Source organism: Sander vitreus, chromosome 21, assembly GCF_031162955.1.
Source record: "Sander vitreus isolate 19-12246 chromosome 21, sanVit1, whole genome shotgun sequence".
Taxonomy (NCBI): domain Eukaryota; kingdom Metazoa; phylum Chordata; class Actinopteri; order Perciformes; family Percidae; genus Sander; species Sander vitreus.
Window position 1 is genome coordinate 4,830,937 of NC_135875.1, and position 19,085 is coordinate 4,850,021.

Sequence of the window (19,085 nt, forward strand, 5' to 3'; positions counted from 1 at the left end):
TTTCAAAGAATGAGCTGTCACTGCAGCTGCCTGCATGATCTGAGCTCCTCTATGTTAACTACAACTTAAAGTAATAATACATTTTCCTTTTCAAGGCGGGGGGGGGGTGCTAACAGGTAAATACACGGTGGTAAGGGCGATGTGTCGATCCCAAATATTTTTGTTAAGTTGTCACTGTGTGGTTGTGTTTTCTGGAGAAAAAAATACTTATTAATTAATTGTAGCCTACTTAAAAGAAATTAAACTGAATATGGGTCTTCACTGCATGCCTCGTGCCTCGTGTCTCATGGAGGGCAGGTGTTAAACGGTGGGGGCTTTTCACACTCTCATCAAGCACTTTCAGCCGAACACAGAGAGGTGTCAAACTGTCCTCACACACAAGTCATAATACTGCACCAAACATTCAGTGTGTTAAGCTTTGCTACCTTTGGGGCTAGATAGCAATTCAAATTTTCAAAAATGGATTTCCAAAAACTGCACTTGGTTTTAAAAGCCAGGCTCTATTTCAGGCAGAATAAAGTTTTCTAAACTTTTTATTTCCAACAAGAAATGGGAGATCAATTTAAAATCATCATGTCTGTCGTGATTTATTGGAAACTGCTCATATTTTATGAAAGCTGAAGAGGGATTAGTCAGTCACTCTACAGAAGTAAAGAGGAGGAGGGGGGTTACTGCCAGATGGCTGCCAACATCTACAGGCGTGTGGCTTGTGGTTGGGGAGAGCAGCTCATTTATGTATTACTAGTTATGAGTGAGGCACATGAAAATCCACAAATTTAGTCACGAAAATTCTGACAGGTTATAGGATTAGCCACAAACTGCGCCGCCTCTTACGAAACAGAAACATTTCCAAAACAAGAATAAATAAAAACATTTTTGGTTGGGTTTTTTAGGTGAAAGTTTCATGACTCCATCAGTCCAATTGCTGGTATATCAACAGTTTCAGTGTACAGGAGAAGCTTTAAAAGTATCACAATAAAATGAAGTTACTAACAAAAGTCTCCATTTTTAAATACCAGCAATTTCCTCCAACAGACTCTCCTAAAGTGCTGATGATTATTAGGGCAAAGCAGGTGTTAATGTGATCCACAGCCAGTGGAACAATGTAAAAGTACAGTTACTTAAGTACAAATTGGAAGTACTTTACTTGAGTATTTCCATTATATGCAACTTTATAGCTCTACTCCATTACGTAACCACTCAGAGGTAAATAGGGTAAAACCATCTGACAGTTTTGGTTACTTTTCAGTTTTTCATCCCCTTCCTGTCCAGTGAAAACTGTTGAAAAATGTTGGATGTTTGTGATAAACTGAAGGATGAAGTGTCCTTTTATGTGTTGAGACAATTCTACTACTACTTCTTAAGCTACACAGAGTCTTTAAAAAGTCTAAAAAAAGCTGAAAACCATGAAAAGTTTTAAACCTTTTTAAGAGATACGTGGTTCTCACAAGACAGCAACGCTACAAACATATGATGATCTTATATAGAATATTATGCATTTTTTTACAGCAGAAAAATGAAACATTAATGCAGCAGGAATATTAATCCCGAAACATCAGATATAATGGGAAAACTCTGACAGGGAACATTTTACTGCACTGAGACTTAAAGTTCCAATGTGTAGGAATTTCTCCCATCTAGCGTTGAGATCATATATTGCAATCAACTCTCTCGCGCCACGCAGTTCAAAGTACGTATTACAGCTACGGTAGCCTTCACGCATTGTTCTGATGACGCCGGTCTCTTGCTCTTTTCAATATCCTTTTTCTTTTTCTGGGCGAAGAAGAAGACTCCTGTTCCTGAAATTTGGATTTTGGATTTTGAATACGTGTGGTCCTCCATGTTTCCTTCTTCAAACTTGCCGGGGCCAGGAAGCTACGATACCCGTTAGCAGCATTAGCAGCACCTGTGAGTTTATCATGTGACAGCGAAAACGCAAAAGGCGGAGCAGTATGTCCTGTATGTCCCTTACCGGCTAACGTATTTCAAGATGGAGCATGAATATGGAGCATCTACCCCAGTTCATGCGAATGCAAATGTAAAATTTCAAGCCAATAGGAATACTTGGAATTGATGGTGGAGGTAAATATTCAAGAAAAAGGACAAGTTTGTGAACGGGCAACACAGATTTTGATAATGCGATCCGATCCGATATGGCCGATCCCTCCCACTCCGGACACAAACTCTTTGAGACACTCCCCTCTGGCAGGAGGCTGAGGTCCATCAGGACCAAAACCTCACATCACATGAACAGCTTTTTCCCCTCCGCCACTAGCCTTATTAACAAGGCCCGGAAACCACCCTGACTCTCCACCCCTGGCTCTTCATGCCACTGTTCTCTCTCTGCTGTAATGCTCTTTGCTCTTTATTTATTTGATTTTTTTTATTTCTATCTTTATTTTTAATTTAATTTAATACATACTGTGTACATGTACTTATACTTATATTGTTTATACCTATATTGTTTAATATTCCATCTAGAGAATGTGTGACGTGCACCAACAACACCAAAACAAATTCCTTGTATGTGTTAAAAAACGTACATGGAAATAAAACCCTTTCTGATTCTGATTCTAAACACGTTACACACTGGACCTTTAAAAGTACATTTGCTGATACATACTTTTACTTACATGCAAGTAAGGTTTTAATTGCAGGACCATTACTTGTAGTGGAGTATTTTCAGTGTGGTAGTATTTTTACTGAAGTAACGGATCTGAATAATTTCACTTCCACCACTGTCCACAGCACATGAAAAATCTTCCATATCAATCTGTTCAGTTTACACTAAATGAACCCAATTACAAGAAAAAGCACCAGGAAACAGAGTCGAGGCATCACAGCTTTTCAGTAGGAGTAAGTGATATTGTTGAGTAAAACCAAAAGGTGACCATGGTCTGGAAAAAGCAGTAGGCTTTCACCACACACTCAATACAAACTCAGCCTCTCTTCGCTGCCGCACCATTTACTTTCAGTTTGTTCCCCATCGAAACACTCTTGGGGTTTCACTGTGTGGGAGTCATCTGCCCAACCTGCTGTGGTTTTTACTTCTTTTCTTACCTAACACCTTGTGAACAGTAATGTGATGCCTGGGGCAATAAGATGATAAGCTACTTTCTTTACTCTCAGCACAAGTTTATCTCTTTGGCTGTAAAGTGGCAGATAAATGAGTGGAAACAGTGCAGCTTGAATGCTCACTATTGCTGTTTTTGTAGATTTCAGGTGTGGAAGCATAAGACATAGATAGACAAAACTGGAATTAATGCCTCATAGAGATGAGGAAGTGGACAGGAAGGCGTCCTACACTGTGCTCACACTGCCCCCTACTGCTCAGTCTATTCTCTTGCCAAATGAGCAATGTTGCAGTTGAATGCACATATACTGCAGTATATAGTAAATACAGCTTTTGTGCTCCAAGAATAAGGCTCCTTTATTAATTTTAATTAATTTATTTGAACACAGTTAGCCAGCGATGGCGAGCTTGTCTAGTTTCTAATGAGGCCCCTGGAGGTCATCACATCAGCCGGGGAATAAAGATTTAGATGAGTAGCGGCTTTTAGTGAAACATTGCTCTTTCTTTTCTCTGACGTTGCCATAGATGATGCTCCTTAACCAATATCTCTTCTTCCTGACATAACTACCTAGTTCCTCCCCCCCCCCCAGAGATCAGCTGTGGTCACTTACTGCTCATCTCCCACCTTCTTTATCCATTCCACATCACACTGCTTGCACGGAGAAGTCATTTCCTGCCGAAGTAGAGCGTGAAATTAGATTAGCATGCAGGTGCTGGTAGAATATTGGACAAAATCTGACAGCAAGAGCCCATCAAGGCAACATGTTTGAAGGTAACATCATCAGAAATAAAGTGGACGTGGGTGAAAACAGGTTTATTGATAATTATTATTCAAGCACTGTGTCTGTGTGTGTGTGTGTGTGTGTGTGTGTGTGTGTGTGTGTGTGTGTGTGTGTGTGTGTGTGTGATCCCAGAAGCCCACATATTTAGCAATATTGCCACAACAAAGAGAGCATTTGAAAAGTTGAGATTGTGTTGTCTTTTTAGTGACTAATGAGATGCTCTGATGTGGCATTAAATGTCAACAAATCAGCTGTAGGAAGATCTTAAGGAATAATTCAACATGTTGAGATACTATGTTTTTTTGCTGAGATGAAAACCCACTTTACCTTTACCCACCGCTAAAGGCTGGTTAGCTTAGCTTAGCATAAAGATTGGACACGGGGGAAACGGCTAGCTTGGATCTGTCTGAGCTAGCTGTTTCTTCTTCAAAAGTTGAAGCGTACAAACCTTAGGTTATCTTTGGACAGAGCCAGGCTAGCTGTTCGCCCTTTGTGCTAAGCTAAGCTGACCAGCTAACCAGCTGTATATAGCTTCATATTTAAGGACTTTTAAATTAAGGTTTTATAGGCCTACAGACATGACAGTGGTATTAATCTTCCATCTACAGTAACTCATGGCATAAAGGGAATAATAGTACTTCTCAAAATCACGCACTAACTAGTAGGGCTGGGACAATATGCTTTTGTCCAGATTCGATTCTGTCACGACACATAGGTGCCGATTCGATTTGCTTCTAGAAGTATTGCGATTAGATAGTATTGAGTATTGCGATTTTCTATTCCTTCTTTAACAAAAACAAAAGTTGAATAATACACTTCTAGAGACAATATATCATGAGACATTTCTAAAAACGAATTGTTTTCTAAGAAGAATGCACATCACACGTCAGTCAGTCAGTCTGACAGTTATTTCATTTGTAAAGAAGAACATAACGTGGCATTTTCTGCTTTCGCTCTGTTTAGCTGGAAACGGAAATGATGTAGTCGCATTCGGCGGTAGCGTATAAACACTACAATATTTAGGTCAATCATTGGTTTAAAGAAGCAGAAAAAAAAATCACGATTCTAGTGAAAAGAATCGGTTCTAAAATCATCACAAAAAAAAAATCACGATACAGACGATTTCCGATTTTTTCCACCCGACCCTACTAACTAGGTACAATATTGATTTCAGCACTAATGGCATAAACTGTAGCATATTCAGTCCTCTGTCACGTCCTGGGTAGAGCTGGACTCTGACACTGATATGTTGGGATTTTAGTCCCTACACAGCTCAATGCCTACAGCTTGAGCTTGGCAAGGTCAGGGTTTTGTGTCCCACTGGAGCTGGGAATACATTCCAAATCATGGGAGAATCATGTCTTTAAATATTATATCTTTTTTTGTGTTCTTTTGTTGCAGAATTGTCCGATATCAATGTTTTGGACATATATTTTGACATTTACGTTTCTCTTAACACTTTATCACAAACCAATCAGGACATTCACGAGAATCTATCACAAGATATTATTTTGGGGTCAATTGCGTCTCTGACAGTGTTCTTTACATCATTTAAAATGTCCAGGCACAGTACACTCCACTCGTGTGGCAACCCAAGCACTCTAAAACAAACACTGACCCTGTCCCTCTGGCTGTTCTGCAGCATCCTCATCTCCTCCTTCATTCTCTCGCACTCCCCCTTCAGCTCCTCTTCCCTCTGACATGCCCCCTGGGCCTCGTGCCGCGCCCCCTCCAGCTCGGCCTCCAGCCGCTGCAGCTTCAGGTCGGACAGGGTGTCCAGGCTGCGGGAGCTCTGAAGGGTCAAAGCTGGACAGTCCAGCACTGGGAGGAAAGAGAGAGAACATGTCAAAGTGAACAAAACACTACATTTTCATTGCTTGCATTTCAACAGCCAGGCTCTGTCCGAACTTTCTGCCTGTTAAAAGGAAGTTTTTTCCCCGCAGCTGTTGCACCAAATGCTTGCTCTTTGGGGGAATTGTTGAGTCTCTGTAAATTAGAGTGTGGTCTACCTGTAAAGTGTCCGGACATAACTTCTGTCATGATTTGACACCATGAATACAATTGAATTGAATTGCTTTTAGCCCTGACTAATGCAGCGTTCTGCTGTCCACAGTTGTTGTACAGTAGATGAGTATGAAAGAGCAGAAGAGCTGACTTCTTCCAAGGGCAGCATCTTTCAGTTCGTACCTGGGTGATGTGATCTGTGTGGGCATGTTAGTGATTCAGCTCCGCTCACACAGACTCCAGTCCTTGAGCCAGAAGACAAAGTAACAGTGCATCATCTTTTATATCCCAGCTTCTACTGCCTCCTCACCCGGGTGTGGACACATACTGTACATGGATATTTCCTCATATTCACACACACACACACACACACACACACACACACACACACACACCTACTAATCAACAATACAACCTTGCAAACTCAAACAAATTTAAGGAATAAAAAAAAGCTAATACACCCCTTTTTTCATTAAATACGAGAGCTTGATGCAGAATTATACCGCCTCTTCATCAAGGTATACCATCATTTAGAGGCATCTGTTGAGGTGGCGGTGACACATTTCTTCCAGGTTTCAGTCAGCCGCCCACAGCGTTGAAGGGAGCAGAGTTTAGCATCTACTGACTCTAGAACAGCTAAAGTTGAACACAATCTCTTCTACAACAGCGGTGGACTGCATATTTTATGTTGAATTCTGTGCTGCTGTCTCAAAATGAGGGAATCTGCTGACTTGGTGAGGCTTTATAGTTCAAAACCATATGTGGTTTAAGGTTTTAATCGCATGCTTTTTCTCTCATAAATGCAGTTAAAGCAATGGAGTGACCCGCCTTGGTTGAAGCATCGGATACAGGAATGAATTTGCATCATAATAAGTCAAATTATCTCACAGGTTTTCTAGCATTTGGTGATGCAGTCTAATTACAATAGAGATCACTTGGCTGTACAGATGGAAGCAACAGGCTGAATAACACGGAGAAATCCTCAAATTTATAGTACCAGGCACAAACAAATGTTCGGAGTTTCAGTCACTAGCAGCCACATTGATTCGGAGGTCTCTTTTTTTCTGCGACTGTGACTGAGGAGTTAGAACAAAATGTCCAAGCTTCTCTCCAACAGGCCGAAGATTCACCTGACCTCAACTAAAAATGCTTTTCTGGCCAGATTGTTGGATTTGATTAAAGATACAGAGAAAAGATGAGTGGAGAGTGACTAACAGAGATAACGGCTGGTTGATATTAAAATGTATTTTCTTATTCAACTTATTTTTTACAGTAACTATCAAAATGGTTATCAGAGTTGAGTAGTTAACGAACCGAAATATCCAAGCAACCCTCTGAATTTTGTATTTTACATTTTCATTACATATATTTATTTATAGATATATAAATGAGGGATGTGCCGGTTTTTAAAATCTCATGTTACGATTATTGTGGCGATAATCACGGTAATGATGGTAAAAGAAATTGTTGGATGTACTGTTGCCATCAGAATTTCTTTACAGTAGAACCGGCACATCTCAACTACAGATCTACATCCTGAGTGAGAGTTGACAGCCACTCACTGTGTTGGTCCGGTCCGGCGTGCAGCTGCAGATACTGCATGTCTTTGCTGTGCAGCTGCATGTTGAGTTTCTGTAGGGAGTTTTCCCTCTGCCTCAGAGCTGACTCCAGGCCCAGGATACGCTCCACATGCTTCTCCACCAGACTGGACTGTAATCACACACATTTTCCATGCTTTAGTTAAATCTTCCAACTACATGACACGTGCACAGGATTAACATAGTTACAGAAGTTATATACAGTACGTTCTTAGGCACTTATGGCCAGCGACACACAGCCAGGCTACTTTTTCTACTTTGTAACTCGCTAAAAGCCAGTTTGTGAACATGTCCCTTTCTGGTCTATATACCCCCCCCCCCCAAAAAAAAGTGATCAGTGCTTCTTCACCAACAGATCATATTATCAATAGAAGTCTTTTAAACTAAGTAAAGTGCTGTAATTTGAACAGTCTACAGTGCGATAGAACGATAAAATCTAAGTTTATCTGTGTTTTCAGCCCCCAAAGTCTCGCTGCCTGGAAGGCACTAGGATTAGGCAAAAATCCGAGCGGAAGTTGCTGGTTGTGTCTATCTCCGTGACGCCGGCTACGGAGCTAGACACAACCAGCAACTGCAGTTTGTAGATGTGTTTAGCCGCCAAGACTGCGAGCCGGCTATATACACCGCCAGATGACGGTCTTTTCAGGGCCATGGTAGTTGAGTTTAGTCAGAAAAAGTTAAGTTTAGGCACCAAAACTTAAAAGGAAAAAGATTGTGGTTTGATTAAAACACTCCCGAGAACGACCACGTTTCCTGTGCTATTTCATTTTGAGTTTATTTTTCCTTTGATTATTGAAGTTCATAAATAAAAAAGTGTTTTGGCATGCCTGGCCGAGTGGTCTACATTCACATCCTGGCACTGATATTATAATACTGATATTTTCAACCAGGCATTGGTGTTTTATTTCAGCCTAAAAACTTTGAGGTATGTACTTTTATGCTGGATTCAGTAAACTTTGCTTAACTGAACTCTTCGTCTCAGATTGATCCTTGTGTTCTGGTAGACTTAAGTCCAATGTGAGAAGACACAGGAATTAATAAATTGGAGTCAGATTTGACAGGCCTTAGGGCCTTATTTTAGACATCATTCCCTCTAGAGTACATGGAAAACTAACGTTTTTCTGTCATTATGCAAAATACACACACATAATGATATATATATATATAATATTATGTCGATGAGTGAGTCGGAGGTTAAAGATCAATGTGGCCCAGCAGTTAGCTGGAGCAGTATTAACCGTTGCCGCCACAGACTTCAGGTGACATTGACACTGTGTCAGTCCTCGGCAGGTGGCAGTTCCAACGTTTTTTGGCTCACTTCCTCCCGTAAACATTCTGCCCACATAAAACTGCTGCGGCTGCTCGGCATGAGGTGCTCAGTGGACTTCACTGTCATATGAGAGGCTTTATTATCACAGAGGGGATCTGGGAAAGACCAGCCAGCCAAGCTGTTCAGTTGGAAGCGTCTACCTGGGGCTGGATCGACTTTGATTTGTAACCAGTTACAGAAATGTGCTTATAAAAGGAGATTCTCACAGTATGAAAAATGCAACAAAGGAGGATTAAGCTAAAAACTAATCTTAGTATCTTTTTTTTTTTTTTTTTAAATTAAAGGAAGTTGCAGTTTCTTGGAAAAGAAATATTTACAATACTTTCCTAAATTAAATCTTTCGAGATTGATGTGGCTTTACAGTCAATCAAGAGTTTGTCTGTGTCAGAGGAGACATTTCACTGATTAACTCTAAAAGGATTCTTCTCTCTGAAGGACTGTTGACTCAGTATAAGAAAACGGTTTGCTCAGAGTGCAATTACTTTGAAATGAGCAGTGCCCGGTCAAAGTGTCTGTCTGTTTTCTTTATCGTTCTATCAGAGCGACAAAAGGAAAAGTAATGACAGGAGAGAGAAAACCGACAGTCGTAGTATACATTACTCTTTCCTTCATTTACCATTTACACAGGGTAGTGATAATACAATATTACCCAATGAGGTAATGGGGAGAAAGTTAATGTTTTCGTTTTGAGGTATGCAAATGTTGCATACCTCAAAACGAAAACATTAACTTTCTTTTCTTTCTTTTTCCATACAGATATGTGACTGAAAACAATATCAAATTCTTGATACATGCATGTAGTTTCTAGAAACTACAAGCATGTATCAATAATTTGTACACAAGCAGCACCTACAATAACAAAGCCTCTTATGATGATATACAATCGAGCAATTAAAATTTTGGACTGGAAGCCGATGAGATCTCATCATTGCCATGTTCTCAAGAAATTAAATATGTTACATTTCGATTAATTGTACTAAATTTGCAAATCTTAAACTTGTATATAAGTGCCTACATAGCCAGGCTCCCCAGGTGCTCAGTGACCTGGTGGTTCCTCTTAGAGCTTTGGGTTCTGTATCGCGCGGTGCATCCAACGGGAACTTTAAGATGCTCTTGCGTAAATCTTCATTTGGTCAAACAGCCTTCTCTGTTCGGGGGATGCGTTTGTGGAATGCGTTATGCGTTGTTAAAAATGATCCTGACTGGGAAGGGAACTTCTTCTGAAACAGTTTTTGAAGAGGGAGCAGTCATGTAGTCATGAATGATCTGGTGCTCCTGTTGTATGGTGATTTATCGTATTAGTCTGTGTTGTGTATTGTTTTGTCCGTATCTCCTTGTGAGTTTTTGCATTTTAAGTCATGTATCTATTGTTGAGTTTGTGTTCTCTACTGTCTTAAAAAAAATTATATAAAAAAAAAGGGCCCATCTAGGGACGTGCATTGCAAATTAGCTTAGGCTATAAATGTTGTGGTGTGTGGCATAGGTCTATGCTACATACTTGTCCCCATACAAATAAGCATAAAAAAACAAAAGTTACATAACAAACGTACTAACATGAACCTAAACCACAATCTTTTCCTGACCTATTAGTTTTTTAACAGGTCAGGTTCTGCACTGCAGCTTGCGCAGGCGCACTGATTGCGCACACATGTCGAAACAGGAAAGGGACAAACACGATTGTCTTGAATATTATTGTGTTGTAGCATTAAGATTTCCCCTAAATTGGAACCAAACCATAAAAACAACTCCAGACTAAGTTTACATAAATACATTACATGTATGCAGAGAGGTGTCCACATGCTGTTGGCCCCATAGTGCATTTGGTGACTTAAATGTAATCATCTCTTTTATGTTTAATGCATGTTCATGATGTCAGCCATGCCGACATATACACTGTATATTCAGCAGAATGTGAAACTGTAAGAATGTATTAATGAGCCATATGGCTTCTGCGTAAAACGAATGCACAGTGTAGTGGACTGAATAATGTCTCGGACCATTTTGTCGAGATCCCTCTGGAGGTTGCTCTTCTCCATGTGAATCTTCTCGTAGGCCTGGATCACATCCTCCAGCTGCTCCTCTCTCTCCTTCCTCTTCTGGAGCTGAAAGCCAGATACAGAGAAAAAGGCATTGAGACCGAGGAACAAAACAAAAAAAATATGGGTTGGCATAGTTTCACTTCATTTTTTTTCCCCTCCCTCTTTGTCAGTTAACATCAACATCAACATCCTCCCAAAAAGCAAGACAGAGACGAAAAAAAACAACAAAAGCTTTCATAGTGAGAGTCGGCAAATGTGTCACTTAAGAAACTGTTGTGTAACCAAGAAAATTTAGGACACCGAAATCCTGACACCTCAGCATGTATGCCTCCCCCATCCATCTTGACACACCAGAATTTCAACAATCATCTTTAACACTATTTAAAAAAAAAAATGAATGTCTTACTGTTCTTTCACACTGTGGCATAATAAGGGGGTGAATGTCACTGGATGCCATAATCACATACTCTTTGACAGATCTGAGGGAAATGACGTACACCAAATTGAGTGAAAGGGAGAGATTTTCAAAGCAGGAAGGGAAGTGTGTTTTTGTTGACGAATATGGTCACTTTAGACAAAAGGGAAAATGAGAGTGGGAGCAGCGGCAAGGGAGTGAGATAGCCGGCGAGGACAAAGAGGTTTATCACTGCTGTGTGCCGGAGCGGTGAGACCTATTCAGCGTGTCTATGGTAACATATGCTTGTATAAATCTGGCACTAAGGATGGCTTGTCAACAGCATTGTGACTGAGGAGAGGGATTACTGGGAGTTGGATTTCTGTGAAGAGATTTTATCATTATCACCTTTTTTCCATTTTCACTTCTGTCTGGATTCTGATTGGTTTGTTGTTTTAAATGGCCTCTTGGGTTCAAAGCTGTCTGTTTTGTTCTAGTTTTCTTGGAGAGTGTTTTTAGTTTAATTAGTTGGTATAAAACAGTTGGTGTGATTGCAGTGTGGAACTGAGGGTTTTCCTCTCTAAGGGGATGAATTCAAGGTGCCAGTTTGAACGTTGCTTCAGTTTGAATACATCAGAGAGGATCTCTTAAACTGATTTAAAGGATAGTTCTCCGTTTTTACAACTAGGATCTTATTTCCTATCTCTATCAGTTATGATAACACTGTGTTTATCATAGTAAATGCTAAGCTCCAGAACACGCTGACATTAGCCAGGTTTCCTTCTAAGTGTAGTGCTATTTTGAACCGGATTTCCAGAGAAATCTGCAACAAAAAAAAGTGCAAATGAATTGAGCTTCCATTAGGGCTTTTTTTTAATCGCCATCGTGATGTCAACTTGCACCATAAACACATCGTATAAGACTGCGATATTTTTTTGTTGTTGTTTGAAAGAGTATGACTGGAAACCTGCACTTTAAAATGTAACTAGCATTCAGATTTTTCTATTGGTGCTGTTTGTGTTCAGTTTAATTTGTTCAATAAAAGAATGTTGGAAATATTGTTTTGTTTTATTCAACAAACAATGTGTTGTATTTTAGCAGAATACAGAAAGCAGCAGAAAGGCAGAACTGTGTACACTTAATATCTCTTGTCTGTTGTCATCAAGGCCAGATAAACAAAAAAAAAGCCCAAATGCACTGCTTTTAACCCCTCGTTTCTTCCTTTCTCTCTGCTCAGTGTGTACAGTTTGTCTGTGGAATAATACCTCGTTTACTACCAGATATGTTGTGTAGTAATTTGATTAAGCATTTTCATTTAGGAAAATTAAATTCACAATATAACCCCAAAACTGAAACATTGACGGTCTTACAAGTACATTTTGACACAGGGACGCACACTCATGGCCTCACTGTTAAGAAATAAAGCAGAACCCCCTTTAAGGTCCTTATGTCAGTTGATATTGTGTGTTAGTGGTATATATATTCCCAAAACTAAATGTAGGCCTACAAACAACATGCTCAGTATAGCCTTGGCGGTCTGTTGTTTTTTTGTTGTTGCATTTTATCAGAAAAACATCAAAAATATTTTTTGCTTTCTGCTTTGTGACCTTTATATTTCTCTAATGCCTTCTCTCACCTTTCTCTGCTTCTCCCTGATAACTGCAAGTCACCCCTTTACCGAGAAGAAGAGGATGAGGTTTGTATGTGTAGTGGTGGGGGCGGGTACTGGGACATGGGACATGCTCAGCGAGCCGTGTTACATTTCATCACTCTGAACGCCCGTTCTCAGAGCAGTGTGACCTTGTGTGTGCCGCGCTAATCGCTTCTGCTGCTACCATAAACCATTTCCTTCCTCTTTCTAGCTCTCAAGCTTTTTTTTTTTTTTTTTGTATATATATTGTTTTTTTTGTACAGCTACCAGTTCAACCACTGCCATTTCTCATTTCTCATTTCTATTTCCCCACGCTCTCGTTCACACAGTCATAGAAAATAATAGAGTTGCGAGCGAAGAGAATGAGTTGTCCAAGCACATTATGGTCGCTGACATTCTCCTCTCTCACTCATGACCATTTTTTGGAAGGGAGTTGCACTCAAGTATGCGGCAGAAAACTTTAAAGTAGTAAAACAGGTTTTTAATTTCTTTTGAAATACTGCCGGTGTGGCGAGCACACATCTTATTTTAGATTTTAAATCATGCTGTATATATATTTACTAATTCATTTCAAAATGTGTCATCCCAAGTCTACTTTCTTCTCTCTTAAGGCGCACATATTCAGCATAAATCTTGGCCAGGTTCGTGCCCAATTATACTGCGTCTCAAAAATAGAACACCAGACTGAAACTCCCATGTCACATTGCTCCTTGGACGGTTTCTTAAAAACACCCGATCTCAGTAATTTTTTGCTTGGGCAGCAGCTTTAGTGCTTAATTAGTTTTGGACATCTTTCAGTGTATGTCCATCAGGGTTGGCCTATATTTTCTTTTTGATTCAATTAATTTGCAATGCAGGGAGGGATTTCTGCAGAATTCAAGCACTGAGAAAACCCTTTTGTGCTATAAGGTTTATTCCAAATGAATATAGTAAGTGTAAGAGCCAATTAGTGCTCTTGGTATAAATAGGAACCAATCTTTGGTTCCTCAGGTGCAACCGGGAAGCACATACAGTTTTTGACCACACGGACACACAGACACACGCACACCACACAAGCATACACAAGCAGTAATTTGTCTGGAAACCCAACGAATATCTCATGGAAATAAATTGAACCAATGGTGTTAACTGCAAATATGACTTGGATTTTCATTGATCAAAAAGGTAAAAAGTGCGTCAATTACTCTACCCGTAGAAGAGCACCTCAGGGGCTTAAAGCTTGGGTTTAGCCTCTACAGTAAGAATGGACTTTCCTCTTGTTTCATACATATCCCATCTTGCCTCTGCCTTCTCTCATTTCTTCTCTTCCTCTCCCACCTCTCGTCCCCCGTCTTCCCTCTCTCCCCCCTCTGTCCATCTCACCCTCTTGTCCTCATCTCTCCTCTTACCTCGTGGGTCAGGACGTTAACCCTCTGCTGCAGGTTGCCATTTTCTGAGTGCAGCAGTGCCGTCTCTTTGCTCTCAAAGGAGCAGTAGGAGTTGGTGTCCTCCCCAAACTCGTTAATCATAGGGAACTGCAGGGGAAAAAAAGAAGTTAATTACATCATAGAAACATAGAATTAGATATGTAATAAGACTGAGTGTTGAGAACAAGATAGCTTAAAAAATAAAAAAAAACAAAAAACAAAAAAAAACATATATATACTGTAAAAGAACCCTTTTACTTATTTATACTTTTTGTTTGTGTGTTTAAACTTCTTTTCCCTGCTGTTTTCTGCAATTTTTGATGATTTCACACTGAGATCATAAAAGATTCATCTTGTATCAACTGCAACTTCAGTTTGGCCCAGATATTACTCCGGGGATCAGGGTGTTTTAACTTCTTCATGAGGAAATGTTTCATTCCTCATGAACTAGATTTTATTTTTCACTTCTCCTAAACTATTCTGTGAATTTACATAGCAAGTTGCTTTAGTTGTACTTTCAGATTTCATCCCACACAATGGAATCTGGGGTGGGTGTGTGACTCAGCTGCTGTTTGTCCACCCATCAGTCACTTTGTCCATCTGTTTACATTTGACTAAACTCAAAACTACACCCATTGGTCCGAGAATGTTTTTATTGCCAATCAAGATATCTCAGATGGCAGGGGAGTGTCACATCTCATCGCACCACTGTGGCATCATTAGTGATTAGGCAAAAAGGCTAAGACTGGCGACAATTTATATTATTTTATTGACGACAAATCCCATGAAAAGACCAAATGAAGGAATACGTCACCCAGTGCAACAGTGTGGCTCATTCATGTGTTTTTAACAACAATGGACCTCTACGGCACAGAGGAAGATGATATATCAGGCTTTGATACACACATAATACTTGTTAATAGAGCCAATAATTGTGTGTTTAGTTTTTTTTTTTTTTCGCATTTTCTGTAAGTAGTAAGAAAAATAAAGATATTAACATATGTATATTATTATATAATTATATTATTATTGCATCTTATTGCCTCACAACTCATGATTCCTGGGGGAAAACATATTTGCTGTTGTATATGATATGAGGTGCAACTATGATGCAAACAGCATTGTGAACATTTAAATTATGGAGAAAGAATTGCATTATATGCAGCTGCAATTATGCAGATATGACTGATTATGTAATAATAACTGTAGGAAATAGGCTGTGCCACATTGACTGTTGTTTTACTTGTGAAGCAAGCAATTTGTCTAGTTATAGTGCTAAACTGTTGTCTGGTAGCAAACTGCTGTGCTAGAAACAAACAAGAGTTATATAACTGCATGTGGTTCACCCTAAATGAACACATTTACATTTAGAGTGCCTACCATGAGCAGGGAAGGCTTTTCATTTTCTGTGTGAAGTCATTGCCGCTGATGCGATGTCTATTTGAGGAGCAAACAACCCTTTTCCATTTAGCAGAACACCTCTCTCTGCTTAATTTAACAGTAAATGTTCGCAACAAGGGCAGAACCCCCTTGGGGTCTCAAGAATCCTCATACTGCCGAGCATCGGGAGCTCTGAACTACAGAACAACCTCACTTTAACCCATAGCAAGCACTTACATCTGCATCTTCACAGCAGCTGTACTCAGGCATCTTGTATTTAGAGAAAACCTGCAGCAACACTTTCTTCTTCTTTAAAAAAAATAAAGAAATTAAAAAAAGGCTTAAAATAATGGAAAAGAATCCAGATTTTTGCAATTGGGCAAAAGGTCTTTCCAGATGTGCATTTGGACATTTCAGGAGTTAATGTTGCGTTTATTGTTATGATTGATTATCCAAATCTAAAAAAATATTTACATATGCACAGTTGTGATAACTCCAAACAGCCAACACCATGCTCTCCCTAAAATCAACACCTGTCTCTCTGGGAATGGGCCCTGAACAAACTGCCGCTTGCGAGTAAGCCAACAGCGATGTGGCAGCCTTCAGTAACAGCTGCACACTCAAAAGATGCAGGGTTTTTTGCACTGATACATATGTCAGGAGAGGAAAGACAAAGTCAAAGCGCAGTTCCATCATACTACTCTTAATTCCTCCTATACTGGGAAAAGAAAATCAATCATAAAATACTTTTTCTAAATCCAACAATAAAACTCGGCAACACAAGCTGAGGAGAAAGTGGGTACATTACACCATATAATTCCTAGAATAAGTAGAACGCCATACACTCATGTTAATTATAAGAATATCCAGGATTTCTTTTTTCTTTAATCCCCTTTGTTCTTAATTTCAGCAATTTATCTCTCCCTTGCTCTTTGCATCATTATCTCATTTTACTCTCTCAGTTCTCTTCCTCTTTATGTGTCTTACACTGCATCCTTACACCCATTTAGCTCCCTCTTTCCACTTATTTTTTCCACTTTTCCTCAATTTCTGTCCTCCCACGCTATTCCTTTACGCTACTACCCCCCCCCCCCGTATATGTGTCCTTTGGCCAGCTACTGCAAGGAGGTGGATTTCTGCTTCACCTGCTTTCTCATCCAACCGAGAAGTAGTCTGCTTTCCACCATCAAGCAAGCAGGCCTGGCTATGCAGACATGTTTGCAGTGTCACTGACTTGAAGCCAAGAGAAGAAACTCTGTTTTTCATAAAGATCCAGAGTAACATTTTGAATAGTAAAAAATATTTGTGCTTGAGCTCATTTTTTTGGGATCAAGCTAGACCGTTTGTCTATTTTGAATATCTGAGGGGTGAGCCCTTCTAAACTCTGTGTGCAGCTCTTTGACATGACCATTCTTCATATACAGTAACTATTTCCCTGCTGACTCCCAATTGATTTCACCAATAATCCTAATGTATAATAATTAATCAAACTGATATTGTCAGCGTCAGTAAACCTAAGATAAAATCAAAGAAGAAATAACAAAATAACTACTTACTACAACTTACTAAACGAATGGTCATACATTGGTTGGGACAAAAGTTATAATATAGTTTTTGTTTTATTTTATTTTTGAGGTTTTTTTGTACTGCTTAATCCTAATTCTCCTCAATCGAGATTTCATTAAATGCTTCTTAGTAAGTCATCAAAGTATCCAGAACCTTCTTCACGTATCCCAAGTCCAGCTGCTCCTGAGTATTTTCACAACAATGACAATAAATAGCTTGAACTTGAACCAACTCTGCCGACATAATTTGCAAACCGAGATCCAATTAGGCAAATTCATGTAACGGTTTATAGCAAAAGCCTGTGACCTCTCCTCTTCATTACCTAGATATCATGCAGACACAGATTCCATGTTAAAGCCTTTGAACACCCACACGGGTGTTTCAGTTATTCTGGCTGAGTTGAAGGTGGGCCGGAGCTTTGATGGGAACTTATTAGGTCACAAATTCTTTCTACCAATAAGGATGACAAAGGTGTCATTTGTCCCGCTCTAACAGGTGCAACAACACTAACAGTGGACTCAGAAAGATGTCAATCATTCAGTCTAACCACACCCACACAGTCTTGGAAAAGGTCCAATCAGCCACATTAACTATAAACACCTGTGTGGGTGTTCAGGGCCTTTAATACCAGGCGTAAACATAATCAAGATCATGGTTACTTTAAAGGGCTGTGTTTACTCAGCTACATTAGCTCCTGTGAGATATTAATTCAGTTTCAACAAGGGGTGATGTGTGCCAAACTTCTTTTACAGCCCCTCAGTTGCTCCCAGGGCTCCTTGCCGTTGTTACTCAATATTATTTTTCACTTAAACAGGAATTAGAACATCAATAGCCTTCTGCTTAGATATAGTAGAATGATTTATCATGTTTATTTCCCCGCTGGTCAAGGATCAAAGCCCACCAATGCTTTCTCTCCTTTTATCTGTGTACAATGTCGCTGCCTCCATAATGCTAAAGGGTGGACAGCTCACTCCCCTTTTAAAAGACTCATAAATCAAAAAACTAACTGGCCTTATCCTTGTCAGCACTGGAGGCTTTCTGTCTGATACCAACAAGGACAATAATAATTGGTTTAAAAGAAAATCTCCTCATCCTTTGACTTTGTGCTTCGAAGTGAAAACTCTTTACCTTGATCTCATAGATCTTGAGCTTCCTCTTGATACTGGTGTTCTCGCGCTCCAGGCAGGACAGCCTCGTCTTGATGTCCTGATAGGCGGTGATAAGGGCGAAGTGGGAGGCCGAGTAGACATCGTCGGAGGGCAGCTGCGAGGAGTGCCACACCACACTGCCACAGCCATCCTCCTTCAGGCCTCCTGCGTCGCCGCCTCCTCCCAGCAGCCCCAGCTCCCCTCCTCCGAACAGAGACTGCATCACTCAGAGCCTCAACCTGAGGACAGACAGTTATGTGCTTATTCATTACGAAATCACCAGATTGTTTCCATTCAATTAAATGTACATACCAAAAAAACCCAAAAAAAAAACACCATTTCATATTCCTGGCAGGGGTCGACTATCAGTGCTACTGCAGCAGTGCTAAAAAAAAACAAAAGCAGACGAACACAAGAAAACAAAGCCACAGTCGTCTGAGAGCAGTCGGATTTCTGGCACACACAATGTAAAATATTCAAAAGCAAAATGGGTACAGAGAGAGATGGGAGGCAGACTGAGGGACACTGTTGGTCCATGTGAAATTTAAAGATGACTCAGTATATTTGAATCAAGTCGGTGCAAAGATGCAATGCAGTGGATGCGAATAAATGGAGAAGTGAAGTGAAGACAAAAATGTGAAAATGTTTCTAGGTGAGCAAAGAATTAGCCCTTAATCAAAGACTGAATTAAATTCACGAATGTACAGAACAACC

At 39.9% G+C, this 19,085-nt stretch overlaps 1 protein-coding gene across 1 annotated transcript in view; it reads right to left on the bottom strand.

Moving 5' to 3' along the window:
* Positions 1 to 18,594, bottom strand: part of tbkbp1 (TBK1 binding protein 1) — a 30,605-nt gene extending 12,011 nt beyond the window's left edge. Inside the window, exons 1-6 of the mRNA XM_078279326.1 lie at positions 18,352 to 18,594; positions 14,260 to 14,385; positions 10,785 to 10,889; positions 7,422 to 7,569; positions 5,474 to 5,676; positions 3,685 to 3,746 (exon numbers count right to left, since the gene is read on the bottom strand). Of these exons, the coding sequence (XP_078135452.1) occupies positions 3,685 to 3,746; positions 5,474 to 5,676; positions 7,422 to 7,569; positions 10,785 to 10,889; positions 14,260 to 14,385; positions 18,352 to 18,594 (887 nt within the window). The remainder of the gene's footprint in view (positions 1 to 3,684; positions 3,747 to 5,473; positions 5,677 to 7,421; positions 7,570 to 10,784; positions 10,890 to 14,259; positions 14,386 to 18,351) is intronic.
* Positions 18,595 to 19,085: the final 491 nt, after the last annotated feature.